Raw genomic sequence first — 20,869 nt, 5'->3', positions numbered from 1 at the left:
AGGCATGACAAAACAGGAAAATGACATAAAATGGGTAAATCAGAAAGAAGACATTTAAGGAGACAGAGATACACAAAACAATCATGACTACCTGCACCTGTTAATCCTATAATGTATCACTTCCACCTCAGGACGAGTAACTCATTTGAGCTGCAAGTAGATCCACACTGACAGCAGGGGATGCTGAAATGGAAGCGTGCAGTATAAACGGAGGACAGGAAGGCTGCATGTTAGCTATTGCTTCTTATTTTCTGAAGCAACTGTATTATAGGTTAAAAAAATAAATGAGTAAAAAGTGTGATGCAGCACACAGCCAAGTCCTCTAAGTACGAAGTGCTACTGGTTATGAGCCAACAATGAGCATAAAGTTGGGATCACTTTTGTTTCCTGGCTCTGGCTGTCTCTGTCAAGGTCAGAGGAGCCAGAGCCAGAAGATCAGAGGCATTAATAGACAAGCATTTACTGAGATATGAGATATACGATTGCAAGCCCGTGCATGCACCGTGCCTTAATGACAATATTTGCAAAACGAAATTTGCATGAAATGAGAACGCAAAGGGGGAACAACAATAAACTGACAGCATGTAAATGTGACTACTGCTATCTGCTGAATGCAGTTTTTGTTGCTGCTTGTGTGAGCGGACACACCCACTGTGAATAAATATACATATTGTCTTTCACCGGGCTCGGGGAATGGAAAACGCCTGAATCCCATCCAACATATTGTACCTGCTGGATTCTCCTGTTCCTCCCCTGAGTGTCATGAGACACTCAGCTGTCAAAGATGAGGCCAAAATGAGTGTCAGTGTGCTGTTTGTATGTATGTGTTTGTGTAAATGTGTAAGGTTATTGTAGCTGAAACTACATTAAAAATTAGCAAGGATTACTTGAAATTTGATACAGCATAATCCTGTTACACATTACAATGTAACATGAAATATCTTTTTAATTTTTCTTGGTAGGCAAAACAATGAAACTTGAGTAACAGCTGAAAAAACACAAAGGCGGCAAAATCAAGTTGAAATAGCCAGGGCTGATAAAATGAAACCAATAAATAAATTAGCCAGGAACTCCTTTAAACACTCAACAGCAGAAGATTTTGACAAGTGTGTCCAGCGTTGGCCGTGTTCTTGAAACACATTTATCTGTGATCTGGCTCTCCTGCTTTTTAAAATGAACTGTAAAACTGTGTGGCTCCAACAGAAAATGCCAAACTGATTGTATCGTGGTATCTCAGATGCTAAAATTACTGGCTCTGTGCTAAATGCTCATATCAATGTGCTAACAACTATCATGCTAGCATATTTTAATGCTAAATACCGCTTACATCAGTTTTGTGGCTATGAAGGTCTTTATATACCGTATAGACACGTAAAATCTGTGCAATATTCCTGCTTTAAAAAGAATTTTTTGAATCTTCTTTTTGCAGCTATTCATATTTCATATTTTTCAGATAAATAGATCAGCCTACTCAAGCCAATGCATTTGGCAACAAGTGTGTTGGCACACTGGCAAAACTGGCACCGGTAAATATACAAATAGTAAAATAATACTATTTTACCGAGTACACATGGATGATGCTGCTCCACGTCTGAAATAATTTGCCATTTGTGGCCACAGCTCTGACAACAAGAGCTCAAACTGCCCCAATGACATCCTGTAATAAGTGTGAAAGCAGTCATCATACAACTTCAACTCCTGGATCAAACCATGAAATTCTCTTTAGAATCACATGAACTTTTTTTACAGTGCATTTTTAAAGGACAAATTTACTTCAGAAATGCAACGCACTGTGTTATACTTGTTATACGTTTGTTATAAGTTCAGATTGGAAAAATTCTAAATGTTGCTTTGTTTTTTTCGCAGTGTTCTGTGTTTAGTGGCCTGCAAATCTACAGAATAAAAATCTATGTGTGAATATAAATCACACATAGAGACAAAAATTGATTCTCTTCTATATAATGCTAGATTCTGAGTGCTTGTGTAAGAGTTAATCCCATTACCAGTCACGTGCTTCCGCACTGTTCTGATTGCATTTCTTTTGTTTAAATGGGTAAGCATTTCTCCTGCAGCAGTGTCCTTACACAAGAAATATGGCAACATGATCATTTTTGGTGTGACAATTTAAATACAGCAGGTGAGTATCAGTATTTTTGCCCCGTTGTCACTCACCCTACCGCCATCATCGACTGACAGTCAGCAGGCCTCCATTGCACTGCCAGATCTACCAAGAAGACTTATGTAATTGCCATGTCATCAGAATTATATAATTACCTAATTTAATCCTGATGCACTCACAGAACAACATTATGGTGTCATGGTGTCTTTCCCCCCTATTTACACTAAAGTTCAAGGATTTATAAAAGGCTAATTTATAATTGAATTACTGAATTTTGTGGCATTCCCCGTCTTCTTATGTGACAGCAATATATCACAGACTTTCTATGAGGTTTACATATACTTGCCATTAGTTATATTATTGCAAAATCCAAGGCCCGAAACACTGTTTAGTAGTAATATCCGAAATGCCGATGCTGTCTCTTAATCCCAATTTCAGAGGTTTGTTTAGTAAAAGGTGTAGTTTAACAGAAAATTTACATTTGCAGCAGTATGGCTCCACTCTATGGCCTGGCTCAACTATGCTCATACTTAAAAAAGCGTAAAGTAGGGAGATCAGATTCAAGACCAACTGTACAAAATGGAGCAGGCAGGTCAGACACATCTTTGGAAACTCCTAGGATTGAGGTGGGGTGCGTGCCTTATATTAGATTTGCCAAAATGATGCATAGAAGGATGTAAGCTGAACCATGAGCTGATGTGATGTGGCATTCAGATCAGCTAATCTATCAGGAAAAATAAGTGGCTTGCTTGAGCTAAACTAGTGTTTGATGTGACTGTAACAGAGATGTCTTAGCTGTTAGATGACCAGAAACAATAAGCCAAAACAACTGACACAGATCAGGTCTTCGGGGCTGAAAATTAAGTCCGGTGGCAACCTGCTACAACTCATGATTCAAGGTTAACCCCGTGAAAACAAAGAGACCGGAGTCATTTAATCAGGCAAACGCACACATGTCACTGTCTTGGATTTTCACAATTTGTTTTCACAATAAAGAGGAAACTCCTCTATAATCCCCCTCTCTTTTTTTCAAATCTGATTTACAGCATTAATCTTAGTGTTGCCGCCTGATGACCTCACCAGGACACTTAGGACATTAATTCAGGGCAAACACACTGTTACAGCTATTTATAAAGCGACAAGCTGCGGATGTGGCCCACATAAGATGAGGCTCGGATAGTTTTTCTGATATAATTCCCTCCTAGATGTGACCAACTTTCCAGACTACAGACAGTCTTCCTCCTGAGCAATAAATATGACTGTGTTTTTAATACATTTTAAAATTATGACCATAAACTTTAAGCAAGCGATGGCCATTGAGATAATCCAGGGACATTTCTGCCTTTACAGACTTGACAGGAGGTCATATCTTAATGTGTTATTTATGTTCAGGTCTGAAACATGGAGTATGTCAGAGGTTTTTTTTTTTTTTTAAATTGCTGCAACTGCTACCATATTTAACATGAACCAGTGACTGTATGTTCTTTTGCGTGTTGGTTGACTCTGCTGGTTAATTGTTTATGTTTACATTCACCCTTCTAATCTGAAGGTCAAACTGATCAGTCTATTGCTAATAAGCCAGTTCAAGGGAATTCGCCAGAGAGACGTCATCAGAAGCATTGACAGGAGCTCTCAGGCCGGCGCTGGCTGTCGATTTCTTTCAAACAGGGCACGCAGCATGGACTAAACAGCCACCATCCACATCCAGTGAAATTTCTTTGCGATCATGGCAAAAGTTTAGAGGTGATACTGGTGAAATTAAGAGGATATTTTTAGAAGGAAGCTACAAATATGGATTTGGCTTTATAGGATTTTACATTTTACAGCTAATAAGAATTAAATTGAATTTTTTTTTTGCCTTTCTTTGACAGCAAGAAAATTGTAATTGTTGAACTAAAATTAATTTGCTATGGAGGAACCCTTAATTTTATTCCAAACTGTAGCTTTGTGGCATTTTGATTGGCTAATGTGGAAAAAGCCCAGAGGCTCGGGACACTTCCTATGCAGAAACAAATCAAATCGGCTCACTGCCTCCCAGCGGATGTGCGAGATCAATCTGTTGCATTCAGCATGGATGAGACTAGGATCAGTCTGTGCTGTGGATGGAAAATAGCTAAATTTGCAGACAGCCGTGTCAAGCTGCAAAACAGAAGTTCAGCTACTATTCAGCTATATAGTATTTTGACCATGTAAATGCGGAATTAGAGGCATTGCACGGTGCATATCCTCTCTGCATATTGCATCTAGAATATTGGTTTGTTACGCAATTTGTTTTACTGAGCAGCACATATATCACTTCAACTGAAGTATCTAAGAGAATTTGAGAGCATTTCCATTCAAAATAAAATCTTAGCAAAGGATTTGAGTATATACTACTAGTACACCAATGGATAAACAGAGCTACCCATTCTGATATTATACTGTTACATATCAACACTTTTCCTTGAGAAATTGTACACCGCAGAATTTATTTCCCACAGTTTACGGAAAAAGGCAGAGAAAAGTGAAGTAGAAATTATTTCCATTGTGTCATTAAAAATTATATCCAGTTAAGCCACCTGCCACTGTGGGCTTTCACAGAAGTGGAGTGAATCAGTTTGTTGAAATACAGAAATTGATGGCGTTAGCTTTGACAGCTGGAAATTTGGGTCACAGCACCACACAGCTCTTGATAAAGTTTTGCTGGGGAAAGCGACAGAGCAGGATGGATAGTCAGATCACAAGGTCATGCAGACACAATATCTCCATGATGCGGAGTTTACAATTAATGCATCAACTTCATGATGATTTCATTTTATTTATTTATTTTTTATTGAAAAAAGGACAAACTGTTTTCAACAACTGCAATATCAGAATACAGTATTTGCATTATAATTTACAAAAGATAAAAAAAAAATCTGTTCAGTCTGTGGTTTGTGCAGGAAGGTGGGAAGACCCTGGTAGAAAAATAAAAATCTAAGACAGGAGAAGTGCCCATGTGAGATTTCCTTACCAAAAAAGCATTACAGTGTTCTGGCATCCACTGACATTATCCACGCTCGAATGTGTCATAATAACTCCTAGAGTAATAGGTAAAGCTTAATGTTATGTAAGACTGAAGTCAAGCCCTCTCCATCCGGCCAGGATTTCTGATTGTAAGTGAATTATTAGTCCTGATCTTTCATAAGACAAAGCAGGGGTCCATTCAGAAATGACAAATAACTTCACAAGACCCACAGTAAGGAAGCTAGAAGGTTAAAAAGGAGGTGTCCAAATTCTGCAAATCTCCCAAGTTGCCAAGAACACTGATGTTAAAATAACATGTTAAAAAGCTATTCAAATAATTCAGTGTTTCAAAAGCCAAGCTCTGTTAGATGAGGATCAGTTCAAGTTTCCAATTAACTAACAGATGTGTTACAGTTGCGTCTAATTAATATGTGCACATCTGGCTTTTAGGAAATAACACAGTTTCTGCTCTTACTGGGAGGAAAAATCTCAAGTGAGGAAGAAAGTGCACTAAAGCTTTGGAAAACACACCGACAAGAGTCATGCTTGTCTATAGCTAGAAATAAAACTATAGGCTGCATCAGCAAACTTCAAAACGCTTTAAAACACAAATAATACATTTTGGCTTCTAGATTTCTGTCTGACATACAATATGTAACTTAGCAGCAGCTGTCATCAACATTCATAGCCTTGGCTCAAGGTTGAGCTTCCTGCCACTTTCCACCACTGAACAGTATTGCACATTACAACACAAAGACCTGTAAGAAGTGGCAGTATATTGCACAATGAATCACATCTTAACGCTACTTCTTCTGGTTTACATCTAATGCATTGTGTGCGCAGTCGAAGCCAAACCACCTGAGTGCCTCTACTGGGACTAAGACGTCTGTTAAGGCACACATTGCAAGAGATGCTCTATAGACAAGATGATAGGTTGAGGACAGCAGTGTACTTATGCCCGTAATCTGTGCAAGACATAATTTTCCTCAATCGAGCTTTCAAATCAACACATTGAAGAATACTGCAAATAAACTTTGCTAAGAGACCAGCTCATTAACAAATGATACCTTGTTTATTTAATGGTGGTTAAACTTGTAAAAATGTTACAGCCTGTTAAACAAAAATGTTGTCATTAAATTTATGATTAAAAACTCATAGGTTTGGATTGTTGCTGGAAAGAATGATGAAAACCTGTGATTCAAATAATTCCTTGTTTTTTATATATGTATAAAATTACATATATGTAAAATTAGTCTAGCTAATCACAGCCTTGTGACATTTATTCCACAAGGATGAGGTATTACACCATAGATGAACCACATGCAAAAAGTGCAAACTGGGAATATGCAATTGATTAAATAGGCAAATTTAGTCATTAAATGAACTGACTATTCTAGTAAAATGTTTTACCGTGGATAATATTCTGCATTGTGCACAGAAACAAACTGCACAGTGTGTATTAGCGAAGGCATCTATCCCATTTTATTCCTCTGGCACCATGCAACCAGTTAATCTCTCACCACTTACACCATACACAACACATTTGTCTCTACGTGTTGTTTCATGTGAGAGCTTCTGCATACTGAGAAGTTCATACTCAAATTGCAGGGTTTATTTGCCCTGTATTTTCAAACACAGCAATCGAGACCCAAGTCATATGAAACTTCACGTACCCTGTGACAGTTTTTAACCTGCGGTCATATTTCTGATTCTGCCGTCAATGGCCTTGACTCTAAAGGCAAAGAGTCAAGGTTGCATTCAGAGTCTAACACCTCATCTGTGTTTCTGTCCTCAAGTGCGCAAACCTCAACACTCCTCATTACCATGTTTTCTTCCTCCTCAAACTCCTCCTCCATTTCAACTTTTTCAAGAGCCACTTCATTCTCATAACAAAAGGAGTTCCTCGAGCTAGAGGCAGTGGACTTCTTCTCAGCCAGTTCCCTGGCACTACAGCTGGGCGTGCTGGGCACCTCATAGGTGTTGTCAAAGCGAGAATAGTCCACTTTATAGTAGTTCTTTTCTTCAAAGAGCACTGGCTCAAAGCGGTGGCCCCAGAGGATCTCGCTGGCAATATAGGAGCTCCGACACTGAGTAGTCATGGCTGTGGCCTCCACCATGCCCTCCAGGATCACCACAATCTCAAACTCTGACGTTTCCAACTCCTGCTTGCTCAGCTCATAAAATGGGCTGTCCTCATCAATCTCATGAACAATGGTAATTGGAGACACCAAGAAAATTCTGTCAATCCCACTGTCAAAGCCTACGTCGATGTCTACCTGATCGAGAGGGATGAACTCTCCCTCGGCAGTGGTACGGGACTTGAGGAGTTGGGCCCTTACGTGGGCCTCCACCAGGTGACTCTTCCTCAGGTTTCCCACCCGCCACATCAGGCAAAGCTTGCCGTCTCTCATGGCCACTGTAGCATAGTGACTGAACACCAGCGTCTCATTCCTCTTTTTGGGCTTTGCCATCTTGGCCATGACGGCACCGATGATAAAAGCATCAATGATGCAGCCTACGATGCTTTGGAAGACGACCATAAAAACAGCAATGGGGCATTCCTCTGTCACATAGCGATAACCATAGCCAATTGTGGTTTGTGTCTCCACTGAGAACAAAAAAGCAGCAGTAAAACTGTCCACGTTGGAAACACACATCTGAGTCTCATTCTGCAAGTCCCCATAAGAGAGAGCCACTAACCAAAAGACAAAGCCAAAAAAGAGCCATGACAGCAGGAAAGAAAGGCAGAATACGACCAGCATCCAGCGCCAGCGAATGTCCACGCAGGTGGTGAAGATATCTGCCAGGTAACGCTGGCCTTTCTCGCTCATATTGATAAACTGCACATTGCAGTGGCCATCCTTCCTGACAAAGCGGCTCTGATGTTGGTGTTGCGTATGCCCCTTGTTGACGTTGCCATTGACGTAGCCGTTTGGCACGGCAATATTCGCCAGCTTCATGCCATCTTCCTCAGAGGACACAATGCTGTAACGGTGGCCTCTCACACTCCCCATAGTTTCCTCTTGGGAGGGCTGGGCCGATTCTGCTTTGGAAAACAGTCTAAGTTTTTGGTAGAAGCGTTGGAGAAACAGTTTTAAATGATCTTGAGGACAAACTTGTGCAGAAAATGTGGGAAACAGGACTCAGTCCTGTGAGGGACGGGGGAGACTAGGTCTGTGCTTCTCTGCCAGTGCTGAGCACTGTTGGTGAGGGCTGGTCACTCTTCTTTGATGCCTGGCTTGAACCTCATTAGTAAAATGGGCTGTGGAAATTATAGACAGAGAGACAACAAAGATCAGCACAGCTAGGTGTGTGGTAGGTGTTAAATAAATAATGCAGTGCACGTCCAAAGTTAATAGCACAATTGTAGTATACTCTCAGAAAATGCATAAACAGTGTGTCCTGAGCAGTCAGAAAGCACAGTCAACAGATTGTGCATAGATTAGCAGTAATAGAAGGAAAGTATTAGACACCTGGCAAAGTAGGAAAGGATGTTTACACTGCTTAATATAAGTATTAATTAGGGCAGGCCCGTCCTTGGGGAACTGAGTCAAATTATAGATCAAGCTCATGTTAATACAGTGAGGCTCTCAAAGAAAAATACAGTACAAGCTGCAGCTCTGGACAGACATAACAAAATCACATGTTGCATCTATGTAAAAACCTACAGCACATTCACAAGTTATTACATTTCATTACTGAGCGAATAGAGAGTTGCCCTGAACCACAGTTAATGAACCAGTAGCCTTGCTTTATATGTAACAGAACAACAAGGACAGCTAAATTAGAAAAGCTATTGACTTGATGTGTGTGGCATGAGAGGTCCATTAAAATACAACACCACAGGCTACAAAAGGTTATGGACAGCCAGACACACTCTGGTGGTGCCAAAATAAATCCCCGCTCCACTTTTTAAACTCATTATCTCATCGGAGTTTCACATCTGAAGTGCATAAATGAAGTCCAGAGCCCTTTTCAGTGCATATTCTGATTGTGCTTAACTCTGAAATTGTAGCCCATTTAAAAAAAAACAAAAAAAAACGAAGCTTTTTGATAGCACAAGTCATTTAAATAGTTTTGGATATTGTCAAGGGTCACATGGGATAAGATTTGCTGGACGTGGTTTCCCTGCATCATCTCTGTTTTCTCAACTTCTTATGATGTCATTGTGGGGTCAACTAGAAACAGCAACAGGCTACTCACAATATGAGGCACCATTTACACAGAGCAAAGCATGCCAAAACATTTTGTTTAATAGGTTTCAGGTTTTAAATGGATTTTACTTGCTATTTACTTTACAGGAAATTTAAACCATGCTTGTTCCAAGTTAAAAATATTTTTATCTTGTTTTGTTTTCTCCCCTACGCTTGCAAGGAGTCTTATACAAGCAATTATACTGGTGTATTGTGGGACACAAACTCAAACACTTACTGTGGATTCAGATCTCCAGCTTTGCAAGTGCTGATAAACCTTCACTGAGTGCATAGCAAGCTTCCTTCCTTATTGCACTATTCAGTCCTTTCCCGCTCAGTTAGCTTTTATCTGCTCACTATCACATCACTTATTACTGCAGGTTGTTTCATGGTGACAGAAAAGGCTTCTAAAGGCTGCACAACCTGGGATTGTTTGTTTTGCATGTGTTCTCATTTAGAGCTAACAGCTGAGGCAGATGGAAACTGGTTACATAAAGGTGCTCTATTTTTCATTACAGAAATCGATAGATATAGCCAATCACTCAGCAGATGGCATCTATGAAATATATATGTGTGTGTGTGTGTGTGTGTGTGTGTATATATATGTATATATATATATATGCTGTGTGTTATTTCTGATCTTTTTTTTATTATACAATTAACAACTTATAAAAATTAAAAAAGAAAACACCCCGTGCATGTATATTACACCTACTGCAGTTTAGTTCAAATCAAAGACAGTCATTGCAGAATATCCAGTTCACATCCTGCAGTCTCCGAAACCACACTACACTAACAATAACATTATTATATACTACTAGTACACCAATGGATAAATGAACTTTTTTTTAGAAGTGGTATTATTTTCTGATTAAAACTTTTCGTTCCTTAAAAAACGTGACAACATCAATACGCACATTCAACTACTCCTAAAGTCCCCATATCCATTACTACAAGAACATTCCCACAACACGTTTTTACCTACCTGTTAGTCCTTGGCTGCAAATTGGATAGTTTCTTTTAAGTCCCATATGCGCGCCAGATATGCGCACTTTGCCCTTTTTTTAAATCTCGAGGTTCTGTTATTATTTTCTTCTGGCTTCTCGTGTGGAGCTGTAAATTCTGCCATAACCCTCTCCAGCAATACTGAAGAAGATTTTTGTGGTTGCAAAGACAGACTTTAAAAACACGTGCGCATATCCCCGCCCCCGTGGCAGTGACGACCAATGGAAAGCTGCAGCGCCTGTTTGAGGTTTCTAGTCCAAAAAGAGGTTTTATATCGTTCTTATTTATTAGTTTGTTTATTAATGTACTCTTTGGCAGATGGGACACTCATTCAGCATCACTTGTAAAACTTCAAGCTGGATGCAATCAACAAACATGAAACTGGTCACAGGAATACAGTGTATGAAGGCACTGAGGTAAGGTGTTTGCCAATCGGTGTTTAAGGCTAAAGAAAATAAACTAACTGTGTGAGAACGATATGACCGTATCCCTGACCTGCACAAAATCTCTAGGACTGCGGGACTATTGAGTGGGTGAACACAAGGGGGAGGTAAAGAGCTACAAAGGTGATTACATACACCGGACTCAAACAGGCTTTTATGGCTGGTACTATTTTTATAATGCAAGTGGAAATAAAACCTATTTTAAAATGACCAAAGAGCAGATTTTTCCATATTTATTTTACTTACACTTACATTTTACATAGCAGAAACAAACATGAATTTCCGAATGCTGTACTACATGATTTTACATTGGCTATAAACATATTTACAAAAGCTCACCTTATCACAGAATCTTTATGGGAACAGTGCAAATTGCATTTTAATTTCATTTTGATTTCTTTTGTCATTTCATCTACAAAAATGTTTGCAGAATCATCTCCTCACTGATATTAAGATTCACCTGAGCAATGTGTCTGTTTCTCTTCCCTATTGGTAAAAGTGTGGTGCCATCTGCAGGACGTCCCCTCCTGTCGTATTCCTCTGCACTGAGGAAAGGCACCGGCACCCATGTGGTCACATTAAACAGACTGTAGTCCAACTTGTAGTGTTTCTTGCCCATTTTCAGCATGTCCTGGAAACGCTGGCCCCAGCGGATGTCTGCTGATGTGTAGGAAGCACGTGTTTGGTGGAGTATTCCTGTGGAGTCCCCTGTGTAGGTGAAAGAAACTACCAGCTCAAAGTGATTGTCCATCAGGTCATCAGGGCCCATGTTGTACAGGGGACTGCCAGGCTCAAGCTTGTGAATAATAGTGGTAGGTGTGGCAAGGACAATCTCCCTTTCCTCTATATCTAAGTCCTGGTAAGTGATTACAATTGACCCCACTGGCCGTTTTACATAGCGGATTAACTGGACACTGACGACCCCCTCCAGGATGTGATTACCTCTGAAGTCCCCGAGGCGCCATGACAGGCACAGAACCCTGTCTCGTAAGTTGACCACTGCGCATCTGCTGAAACCCACCGTCTGGGCTCTCTTACGAGCAGATGCCATCTTAGCTACAACAACGCCAATGACAACTGTGTCAAGAATACAGCTAAACACAATTTGAATCGTCACCAAAATGATAGCTACAATAGAGTTCTCGGTTACATGCCTGTAGCCGTAACCAATAGTCGCCCCGGTCTCCATTGAGAACAAAAATGCCCCAGTGAAGTCGCGCACATTTGAAACACAGAGATCATCATCTGCATTATCATTGTCTCCATTTACATGGGCAATTAACCAATAACACAGACCAAAAAGAAGCCAAGAGACAATGTTATTAAGGGAGAAAATAAGGAACATCATTCTCCAGCGGATCTCTACAAGACTGGTGAAGATGTCGATCCAATATGTGATCCAGTCTCCAGGGGCCTGTTGAAACATCACAGGGAACTTGCCATCTTTTTGCATGTAGCGGAGACTCTTTTCCTTCTTTGCATTTTGCCTGCCCAGCGTGTGGACTGTGGTGCAGCAGGTATCAATGACCTGCTCACTTCTTTCTGTGCTCATCTTGATTAAATCTAAAGTTCAGTCTCCTGCAGAAAGACAGAGATGACATGAAAATGCAGACTAAAACATCAGGCATCTTCTACCTTGAATAACGTGTCAGTGAATTCATGTATTAATTCACTCATTACATGTGACTAAAATGTAGATGCAGACTCAAAACCTTCATGTTTTAGCAGCCACGGTCACTCTGTGCCTTTGGCTATTAGCAGTAAATGAGCAGGTGTGAAAAAATAGACCTCATGATCACCTGCTTCTTGTTGGCTGATGATTAACTAAAAAGTTCCATTACAAAGCTTTCAATAAACACTTATATGGCCACATTATAAAAAAGCGCAATTGTGAAGTGGAATTTTTCTTTTCATTTCTGTTAAATTACCAGCACTGAAAATAAGCCAGTTAATAAATCTACAGTTAGGCATAAAAAAATAGCGCTGTGGTCGCCCCTGGTCAGACTCATTAGTACAGATATGGGAAAAAAATAATAAATCAGTCATTGTTCAGTAAATGATCAAACCACAAGCCGAGCATTGTAACTTGCACGCACACATTAATGTTTAAGTTTAGCCATCAATTGCATAGAAAGAGTTATATAAGACATTAAGAGAGGTCAGATATAATCCAGGTCCAAAACCATTTTTATCATATTGATACCAAATTGTTATTAGGGCAATTACACAGACTTATGTAAGCACGGCATGTTCCTCTGTTATATTGTGAGTATGCCATTTTCTTCCTCTTATGTTGTTTTTGTCTTGGACAAAACACCAGCTGGTTTTTACAGGAAAAAGAACAAACGTGTATGTTTCTACCACTGGAAGAAAAAAAAAGGCCCAAAAAACAATTACCAGGCAGATCTAAGTCAAAATGTCAAGTTCACGGCATTTCAACAAGCTTCCATAAACACTAGTTTTCTGATCTTATTGTACTTAACCGTTATTTAAGTAAGAAAAATATTGCATTAACTTAGTTGGATCAATTTTTTTTTCAATTTCAATTTTCAACTGTTAATGATCAGAATTGTTAGATGTATAGTATGTTATGTATGTATGTTAGATGTGTAGTGTGTATTTTTTTATCCTGTCAAGCTTAATATTTTGTTTGAGTGCCTGACATAATTCTTTCATAATGATACGTCCTTTACTGTATTGTCTGTGCATTTTTCTTTACTTTAACACATTTTGCTTGCTAAATTACTCACTTTTACAGACTTTGTTGCTATATATAGATTAGGCCCTTACCATCCAACAAGATTAACTCAAGCTATGGGTCAGGAAAACCTGTTTTCCTCAGTGAAAAACCTCTTTTTAATCACTTCGGCTCATCTCTTTAGTTTTGAATTTTAGCCAAGTTTGCTGTCTTCCAGATGTGACAATGGCCAGCAGGGAGCAGTGACCAGTGTTTTGATAACAGAGTGCAAATGACTTCTGAGAAATTAAAGTCATAAAAAGTTAAGGTCAGCTACTGTAAGTTTTTACTCCAATCCTAAGAACTTAAGTCTCGGTTTGTCTCGGTTAATTAAGCAAAAATCTTGACCTTAGTGCGGTGTAGTTATTAATCTGCGTTTGTTATCGAAAGGGTAAATAATTACTCACCAACAACCTCTAACAGTTTTCACCTCCAAATGTTACCTCAGATGTCAAACTTTAACCACACCTACTTCTTTTAGTAACACATAAAATAAGTCAAAGCCAAGACGGTTTTATCACTTTTTGTCTGCAGCACACACGCTTACTTCAGGTGTTATTGATAAAATAAATGACACCTGACGATCAAAGGCACCGCTTTAACCTTGTTACCAGTTTTGTTCTTCAGGATCTTAATCACAGATCAATAAGCTATGTCAATCCAGTCAGTGTTTTTATTACTTAATTGAATGAGCTGCATGCTGGTGTTTATCTGCTCTTGAGATAAATGGCTACTCAATAAGTCTAATCTTACATCTCCTGTGGTTTAATTATGAAACCAAATAACTGTGGATTACTGTTAGTGTTAATGTTTGTACAGTCGTGTCAATCAACATCATCTTCAAATCAGTGTTCCTGACAGATTCATAAATGTCAGCCCAAAATATGAACTGTCTTATTTCTACTTTTTACTCAGTCTTCCATAGAAAACTATGTCAAGGTAATGTCTTTGGTATATGTTAAATTAATGCACAGAAAGAAACAGGAAAACAAGTGCAAAGGTATTTGGATTACAAGTAGGTGAATGCTAGACTCATATTTGCTGCAACAATCAGTCTGTTCTCTGAATGTCAAATGACAAGGACAGTCAGGTCTAAGAAAAGGGTAACTGAAACCACTCCCACCCTCGAGGAATTCTACAAGACAGTTGAAATGACACAGATCAAGTATGCTGTTAAGTCATTGCAGTTTACAATGTATATATCACTATCGCTTGTGTGCATGAAGGATGCTTTTCGTCAGTCTTATTTTTCTCCTTGTAACACAAGTACGTGATTTCCCACTTTCCATAGGACTACATTACTGTGCTGAATGAGAGCACATTAAGCTGTCTTACCTGTTAATTAACTAGCACTTTTGCATCATTCAATTATATTAGCTGTTTTGTTTCGGATTTCCAGCCGGTGAAATTTTAAATGTCTTTCCAAATTAGTTCCTTGTTTTTAGATTAATAATAATAATCATAATAAAAGATTATTTAGGATCCACTTATTATAACTGAATGTCTCTTTTGTTTTCTGTGATTTTTGTGAGCTTTACTTTTATAAACGTAGTCTCTTGTCTTTTAAATATTATCAATTATTAAGTAAAAGAAATTATGCATTTTTTTTTTGTAGCTCACGAAGTTAATTCTTTTATTAGAAAATATGATCATTCGATTAAAAACGCTGTCTTACACATTAGGTACCCCTTTAATGAACCCATTGCGAAGCACAAACATGTTCAACTTACGTGCAGAGTAGATCAGAGTACATCAGGTGTCACGTCCATCAATTCCACCAAGCATAAGACGATGTGTTGCTCAAGTTGTGGTAACCTTCACATTTAGTTGGCTGCAGAGTGTGACATTGTAGGGGGCCGGCCTGGTCCTGAGGCAAAGTCCCATTTTTTTGTGATATCACTGCTAGCACCTCTCCTTGAAACCTTATTGGATGCAAGAATTTATGACCTATGGAATATTTTAGAAGTTCCTTACAACAAAACAGGTATGTCTGTTAAAGCCTTTTCACGTTAAATTTCTGTGATTTATTAGAAAAGAAGTTAACCTTTGCTCAGTTATGTAAAGGCGTTGTCATTGGCACACAGATTTTCTTTGTCTCGATTGTCCCCAATTTAGCTCTGATAAGACAAGGAAGATCACAAGTGAACCGAAAGTGCACACTACGTTTCAAACCACTTTTACTGCAGTCATAAGAGCAAATTTAGCTGCAAGAAGGTCAGCAACAGCAAAACAAACTTCTTGTGCTTTCAAAAATAGAACACGATCGTCCCTCTATTTCAAAACCTGCCTGATTCACGAAGATGATTTTCTAAAATAATGTGTGAAGACAGAGATAAGAGACATTCCTCTGAGAGATAACCTGGAAGGGAAGTTCATCAGTGTGTCACTTGCAAGCAGCAGCTTTATATTGAATAAGTGAAATCAGACAAGAAATAGTATATCTATTTAACTACATGACTAATAACACAAAAATATGAAAGTTACACAAGAGTGTATTCATTAGTTTATTGATTTATTTACAGTTTCTCCCTCCACACTGTGCAGGGCCATACAGGCCTATAAAGACATGCATGGCCCTTAAGAGGTAAAAGTAAAAATGTAAACTAGTTAAAAGAAGATTTTGATCAGATAACCAATACAATAAGCTCATGCTGACTGTCAATTCAATTCATTTTTTAATATAGCGCCAAATCACAACAACAGTCGCCTCAAGGTGCTCTATATTGTAAGGTAGACCCTACAATAATACATACTGAGAAAAACACAACAATCATATGACCCCCTATGGTGACAGTGGGAAGGAAAAACTCACTTTTAACAGGAAGAAACCTCCAGCAGAACCAGGCTCAGGGAGGGGCGGGGCCATCTGCCACGACCAGGTGGGGTGAGAGAAGGAAGACTGGACAAAAGACATGCTGTGGAAGAGACCCAGAGATTAATAACAAGTATGATTCAATATATTCAATATTGAATACATAATTCAATGTATTTGTCTGCAAGGCTACACATTATGACATACCTGAATTAAGATTAGATTAATTAAGTGAATTAAAGGGCCATGCAAGTGATGGGCCAAGATTAATTCACTTTATTTTCAAGACTATTATAAAACATGTAGACTATGTGTCTGTGACTGAAAGGTATGTGACTGCTATGGATTAGGAGTGATACTGTAGTGAGCCACCACGAAAAAGTGGTAAGGAAACAATCAGATTAAAGACAATCAACAGAGTTTATAAGAGAAAACTTTGATTAAAAAAGAAGATGGTGTTTTGAGCTGGAAAAAGAGGTAAGAAGGGTTTAATTTAAGAGATGTTGTTAAATCATGTGTCAAGCATGCAAGGAGTTAAATGTACAGTAGTGCATGCTTTCCAGCACATAAAATATTACTAAGGCCATATTTTTTTTTTTTTTTTTTTTTTTTTAGAAAATTTAGTTTTCTGGAACTATTATAACTATTTTCTTCATATTACAACTATGTAATCCAAATGCACATTAATTAAAATTTTCATTAACATAATATGACATAATATGCTGTACAATTTGAAATTTAATGATGGCCTTTATTAAAATCAACACGCGGAGGCACAGCAGTTTGAAAGACAGAGAGATCTGTTTATTTTCGCATTGTTAATAATCCATAATTATACTGCCTATAGGGTACAGCAACAATATGTCTTTACATATGAAAAAATATGTATTGTACCAGCTCAATGCAGAATTTCGACTGAGCATTATGTAACTTAATAAGCTTCTGAGTGAATTCATCATGCAGCTGTCGAAACTGGGTGTTTGATCAATGGTCACGCCTTTTTTCAACTTAACTTAAACCACAGATGTCTCAGATCTTTGTTCTGAATCTGTGGCTGGCAGACCAGCCTCATTCAGCATTACTGTCTGTATTACTGGTTGCTTCAGTTCACTCTTGTGTATGACATACACAGCCCATTGTGAGGCAGATTAGCATAGCTCTAATAACAAAAAGCAGCTGGAGCTACCTGTATCTGTTGGTAGGTAAAAATACACTGGAAATAAATGCGCTCTCTGTTTACACAGGATCACTCACGAACACACTGAACCCTCTGTACATAACCATGTTATTGTGTTCCTAAAGGCTATTGTGTGTCAGTGTCTTGAAGCGTGCCCACTCTAAGAGGTTACACGGCATAGTTGGGTTATAAAAGTGACATGTCGGGCTGAACCTAAACAAGGACGATAGGACAGTTATGGTAAAAAGTTGCACACCACTGGTTGGTCAATTTGTAGTTTTTAGTTGGATATAAAGTCCAGTTTAGAAACTACAAAAATGCCGAAAGTTCTTTCCCACAATTTAGTGAGGACTATGTTCTTACTGAGTGTAATAACTGTAGGTAAGTGCACCTTAATTTTGTCATAGCTTATCCTACAAAATATATTGTAAGAGGGAGCAGAACAATGAAAAAGTGTTGCAAAAAGTATTCAAACTTATGTTCAAACTTTTCTCCAGTTTTAGAACTTGTGGATTCATCCAACTGCACAAGTCGCCGATGTCTAAGTAACGTGTTGATAGATAAAAATTTGTTGTCGCAGCCACAGAACGATAGCTGCACTCAAGAAGTCCGAGTGCCAATATTAGAGTACCAGACTCTGGAAGTTGTAAGTATTAACTTTTTGTAGTGGAGCTAATTTAGAATATATTTTCATTTCTCCATTTAGACCTCTTTGGTGACTCCTCTGTATGACAGTTCTTTGTTACCTAATTTCTTTTCAACAGAACACAAAGCAACTCCATCTACTAATTCTTCTACAAGCCTCGATCGTAAGCTTCAAAATACTTTTTAAAAAAGTAAAAACAAACCCCAAAACATTATTTTGAAAAAATACATTTTGATTTGAAAACACAGGAATGGGAAGATCCTGAGTTGGCGTGGGACACATCGGTGTACAAGTTTGATGAAGTAATTCTGCCAGTAGACAAAATCTGGACTCCAGAGCTCTTTGTAACGAACGCGTAAGTAGTTTAATCCAAGAGCCATCGCTAAGTCAGTTCAAACAATGGCTAAAATTCTTCTGAGACATCACTTATCTCTTCTGTGTAGAATAACATCAACTCTGAAGCACAGCTCTGCTAATGTGCTGGTGTACAGTAACGGCACAGTGAAGGACAATCTGATCATAAATGCAGAGGTGAACTGTGAAGTTAACCTGTTCAACTATCCCTTCGCTTATGATGTGTGTCCTGTTGCAGTACAAGCCTGGGGCACTGACAGTAAGCTCGGCAATTCACTAATATACTACATATGTGATCATTTCTGAGATGTGTTTTATGATGCCTTGTTTTAGCATACTTTTTTTGGCCATTTGTATAAATTGAAATGTAAAATGAATGCATTACCATTTGAATAGAATTGTAATAATTTTAACAGTACGGTAATCTCATAACAACACAGTTGATCACCGTTTATGATCAACGATCATAAAAGTATAACATGAAAAAAACCAGGGTAACTGCAGTTCTTCAAGGTAATACAATATAAATTAATTCACTGCAGGTCTTTGCTACCAGTTTTACTGCTTTTAATTTGTGTCCTACAATATTGCCAAGAAGTCCCTCGACTACTATAAAGAAATAATCTTTATGACTCTATTTTAAAATAATCTCAAAGCAGACTTAATTTTATTCAGAATGTGGTACAACACTGAAGTTTGGCGACCTGATACTGACTGATAATAGTCACGGAGACTGGCAAACGGTGGATGCAGATCTTCAGAAAAAACGAGATGACCGCAATTACATCCACGTAAGTTCACCCAAGCCTGCCATTTGTAACTAAGGGTACTTCAGTGACTGTTGTTTAGGAGTTAAATTCATTTTTATACCCTGGAAGGGGTTCCAGTAGTTAAAGACTAATTAGACTAAAAATGAATTAAATGATTATTATTGTGTTTTTTGAATTCCTGAAGTTTAGAACACATAGCCAGCATCAAAAAGCTTTGTTTCAGGGCCTTTACTGCAGTGAATAATTGTGTCACTGTCCAAAAATGAATGAACCTGACTGTACATAGACCCATCTTCTTTCATGGAGGGGAATTTGCTGGTTCTTTTGTCACATATGATGGTGACCCAACATTTTTTAAACAGCTAGGACGAGCAAAGAAAGGACTTATTATCTTATTAACTGCTGCATCCTTAGATAATGTCCTTTTCATCTTTACATTGAACACTGGCTAACATTTAAATACATAGGTGGAAAAAGGTGTCAAGTGTAACAAAGATTCTTTCAAAAATGAAAAGCCACTTAATTTATTTCATTCTGCTATGTTTTCTGTTATATTCCTAAGGTGGAACTAAAACTCAAATCTACCAACCCTTTCTTAACATTGATGCTGCCCAGTTATTTGATCATCTTTGTTGATATAGTCAGCTTTGCTCTGCCACTGCGAGGTGGAGGACGCAATGCTTTCAAGGTCACCCTGGTGCTCAGCTTCACCCTGTTTATCAATATCCTAAATAGCCAGCTCCCCGGAGACAGTGAATGCAGTCCAATAATCCGTGAGTCATGTTACACAGAGAAACTTGTGCACAAACAAACCATATACATGGCCTCACACTGGGTGTTAAATAACCAACCTGACATATTTGTCTGTGCTGCAGGACCCCACTTCTGTATTTGCCTGATCTTCTTGGTGGTGAGCATGGTGGTGTCCATGCTAACTACTAGGTTATCCCTAGAAGGCCAACTGGTTTTCTGCTGTTGGTCCAAAGGATCAGCCCCCAAAATTACAGAAAACAAGGAACAAAATGAGGATGAGGGTAAGGACGACTTGACTGTAGAGCAAATCCTGCAAATATTGAAACTGTAAAATGTTACTATGTATGAGGTGTCTTGATGTTTATTGAGGCTTGATTTTTTTTAGTAATAATGGCATAACCTACTCTAATCCTTCCAGAAATTAAAGCTGACATTAGCACCATCCAGCCGAATGGCTCAGAGAACAGTCAGATACTCAGAAAAGTGGCCAAATACTTGGAAACTCATGAGACCAACGAAGCGGAAAAGGAGAGGCAACACAAGTTTGCCGACATGCTGGACAAGACTTTTTTCTGGATCTATTTCCTTGGTGGCCTTGGATACCTTGTTATTATGACTGTAATAATGTTAAATTATAAATGTGAAGTTAACCATTTTGATTTCTGGCATAACTGATGTGCATTAAGAGCTGCTCTTAAAACCAAACTACATTTACTTGAAGCTAAATCTTAGGGTACATTTCAGCTGCAATGACTGATAAACACCTCTGCATGTATGTATTAGATTAGTTAAACCACACCATCACTATGATATGCCAATTACAGATGTCTACAGATGTGTAGTTGTACTTTGTCTTTGGGTGTTCAGCAAAAAAA

At 38.5% G+C, this 20,869-nt stretch overlaps 3 protein-coding genes across 5 annotated transcripts in view; 1 reads left to right on the top strand and 2 right to left on the bottom strand.

Annotated features, from left to right (window-relative positions):
* Window positions 1–4,906: 4,906 nt before the first annotated feature.
* Window positions 4,907–10,470, bottom strand: LOC100711670 (inward rectifier potassium channel 2). The gene is made up of 2 exons (XM_005454944.4): window positions 10,283–10,470; window positions 4,907–8,366 (listed from the first exon to the last, which is right to left on the bottom strand). Exon 2 carries the CDS (start codon window positions 8,116–8,118, stop codon window positions 6,802–6,804), a length of 1,317 nt encoding a protein of 438 aa, XP_005455001.1. The 5' UTR covers window positions 8,119–8,366; window positions 10,283–10,470; the 3' UTR covers window positions 4,907–6,801.
* Window positions 10,471–10,963: 493 nt separating this feature from the next.
* LOC100711397 (inward rectifier potassium channel 16) lies at window positions 10,964–15,748 on the bottom strand. 3 transcript variants are annotated; one of them, XM_025906247.1, is made up of 3 exons: window positions 15,527–15,748; window positions 15,213–15,429; window positions 10,964–12,323 (listed from the first exon to the last, which is right to left on the bottom strand). In XM_025906247.1, the coding sequence occupies exon 3, from the start codon at window positions 12,295–12,297 to the stop codon at window positions 11,158–11,160; it is 1,140 nt and encodes a 379-aa protein (XP_025762032.1). In that variant the 5' UTR covers window positions 12,298–12,323; window positions 15,213–15,429; window positions 15,527–15,748; the 3' UTR covers window positions 10,964–11,157. The 3 variants fall into 3 exon arrangements, with proteins under 3 accessions (XP_025762032.1, XP_025762031.1, XP_013129743.1); XM_025906246.1 differs by having other exon boundaries at window positions 15,213–15,404; XM_013274289.3 differs by lacking the exon at window positions 15,527–15,748 and having other exon boundaries at window positions 15,213–15,450.
* A 1,486-nt stretch (window positions 15,749–17,234) lies between these two features.
* LOC100696902 (zinc-activated ligand-gated ion channel) overlaps window positions 17,235–20,869 on the top strand; it is a 3,685-nt gene continuing 50 nt past the window's right edge. Inside the window, exons 1-9 of the mRNA XM_003450034.5 lie at window positions 17,235–17,852; window positions 17,969–18,117; window positions 18,236–18,280; window positions 18,366–18,472; window positions 18,561–18,730; window positions 19,147–19,262; window positions 19,804–20,014; window positions 20,117–20,275; window positions 20,413–20,869. The exon at window positions 20,413–20,869 is cut by the window's right edge and continues 50 nt beyond it. Of these exons, the coding sequence (XP_003450082.2) occupies window positions 17,789–17,852; window positions 17,969–18,117; window positions 18,236–18,280; window positions 18,366–18,472; window positions 18,561–18,730; window positions 19,147–19,262; window positions 19,804–20,014; window positions 20,117–20,275; window positions 20,413–20,669 (1,278 nt within the window). The 5' untranslated portion in view covers window positions 17,235–17,788 and the 3' untranslated portion in view covers window positions 20,670–20,869. The remainder of the gene's footprint in view (window positions 17,853–17,968; window positions 18,118–18,235; window positions 18,281–18,365; window positions 18,473–18,560; window positions 18,731–19,146; window positions 19,263–19,803; window positions 20,015–20,116; window positions 20,276–20,412) is intronic.

The sequence above is a fragment of the Oreochromis niloticus genome, linkage group LG4, assembly GCF_001858045.2.
Source record: "Oreochromis niloticus isolate F11D_XX linkage group LG4, O_niloticus_UMD_NMBU, whole genome shotgun sequence".
NCBI lineage: Eukaryota > Metazoa > Chordata > Actinopteri > Cichliformes > Cichlidae > Oreochromis > Oreochromis niloticus.
This window is presented reverse-complemented; position numbering and strand designations above follow the sequence as displayed.

Excerpts from the sequence above, each read along its gene's own strand:
- LOC100711670 (XM_005454944.4), bottom strand. The coding sequence starts at position 8,118 with ATGGGGAGTGTGAGAGGCCACCGTTACAGCATTGTGTCCTCTGAGGAA.
- LOC100711397 (XM_025906247.1), bottom strand. The coding sequence starts at position 12,297 with ATGAGCACAGAAAGAAGTGAGCAGGTCATTGATACCTGCTGCACCACA.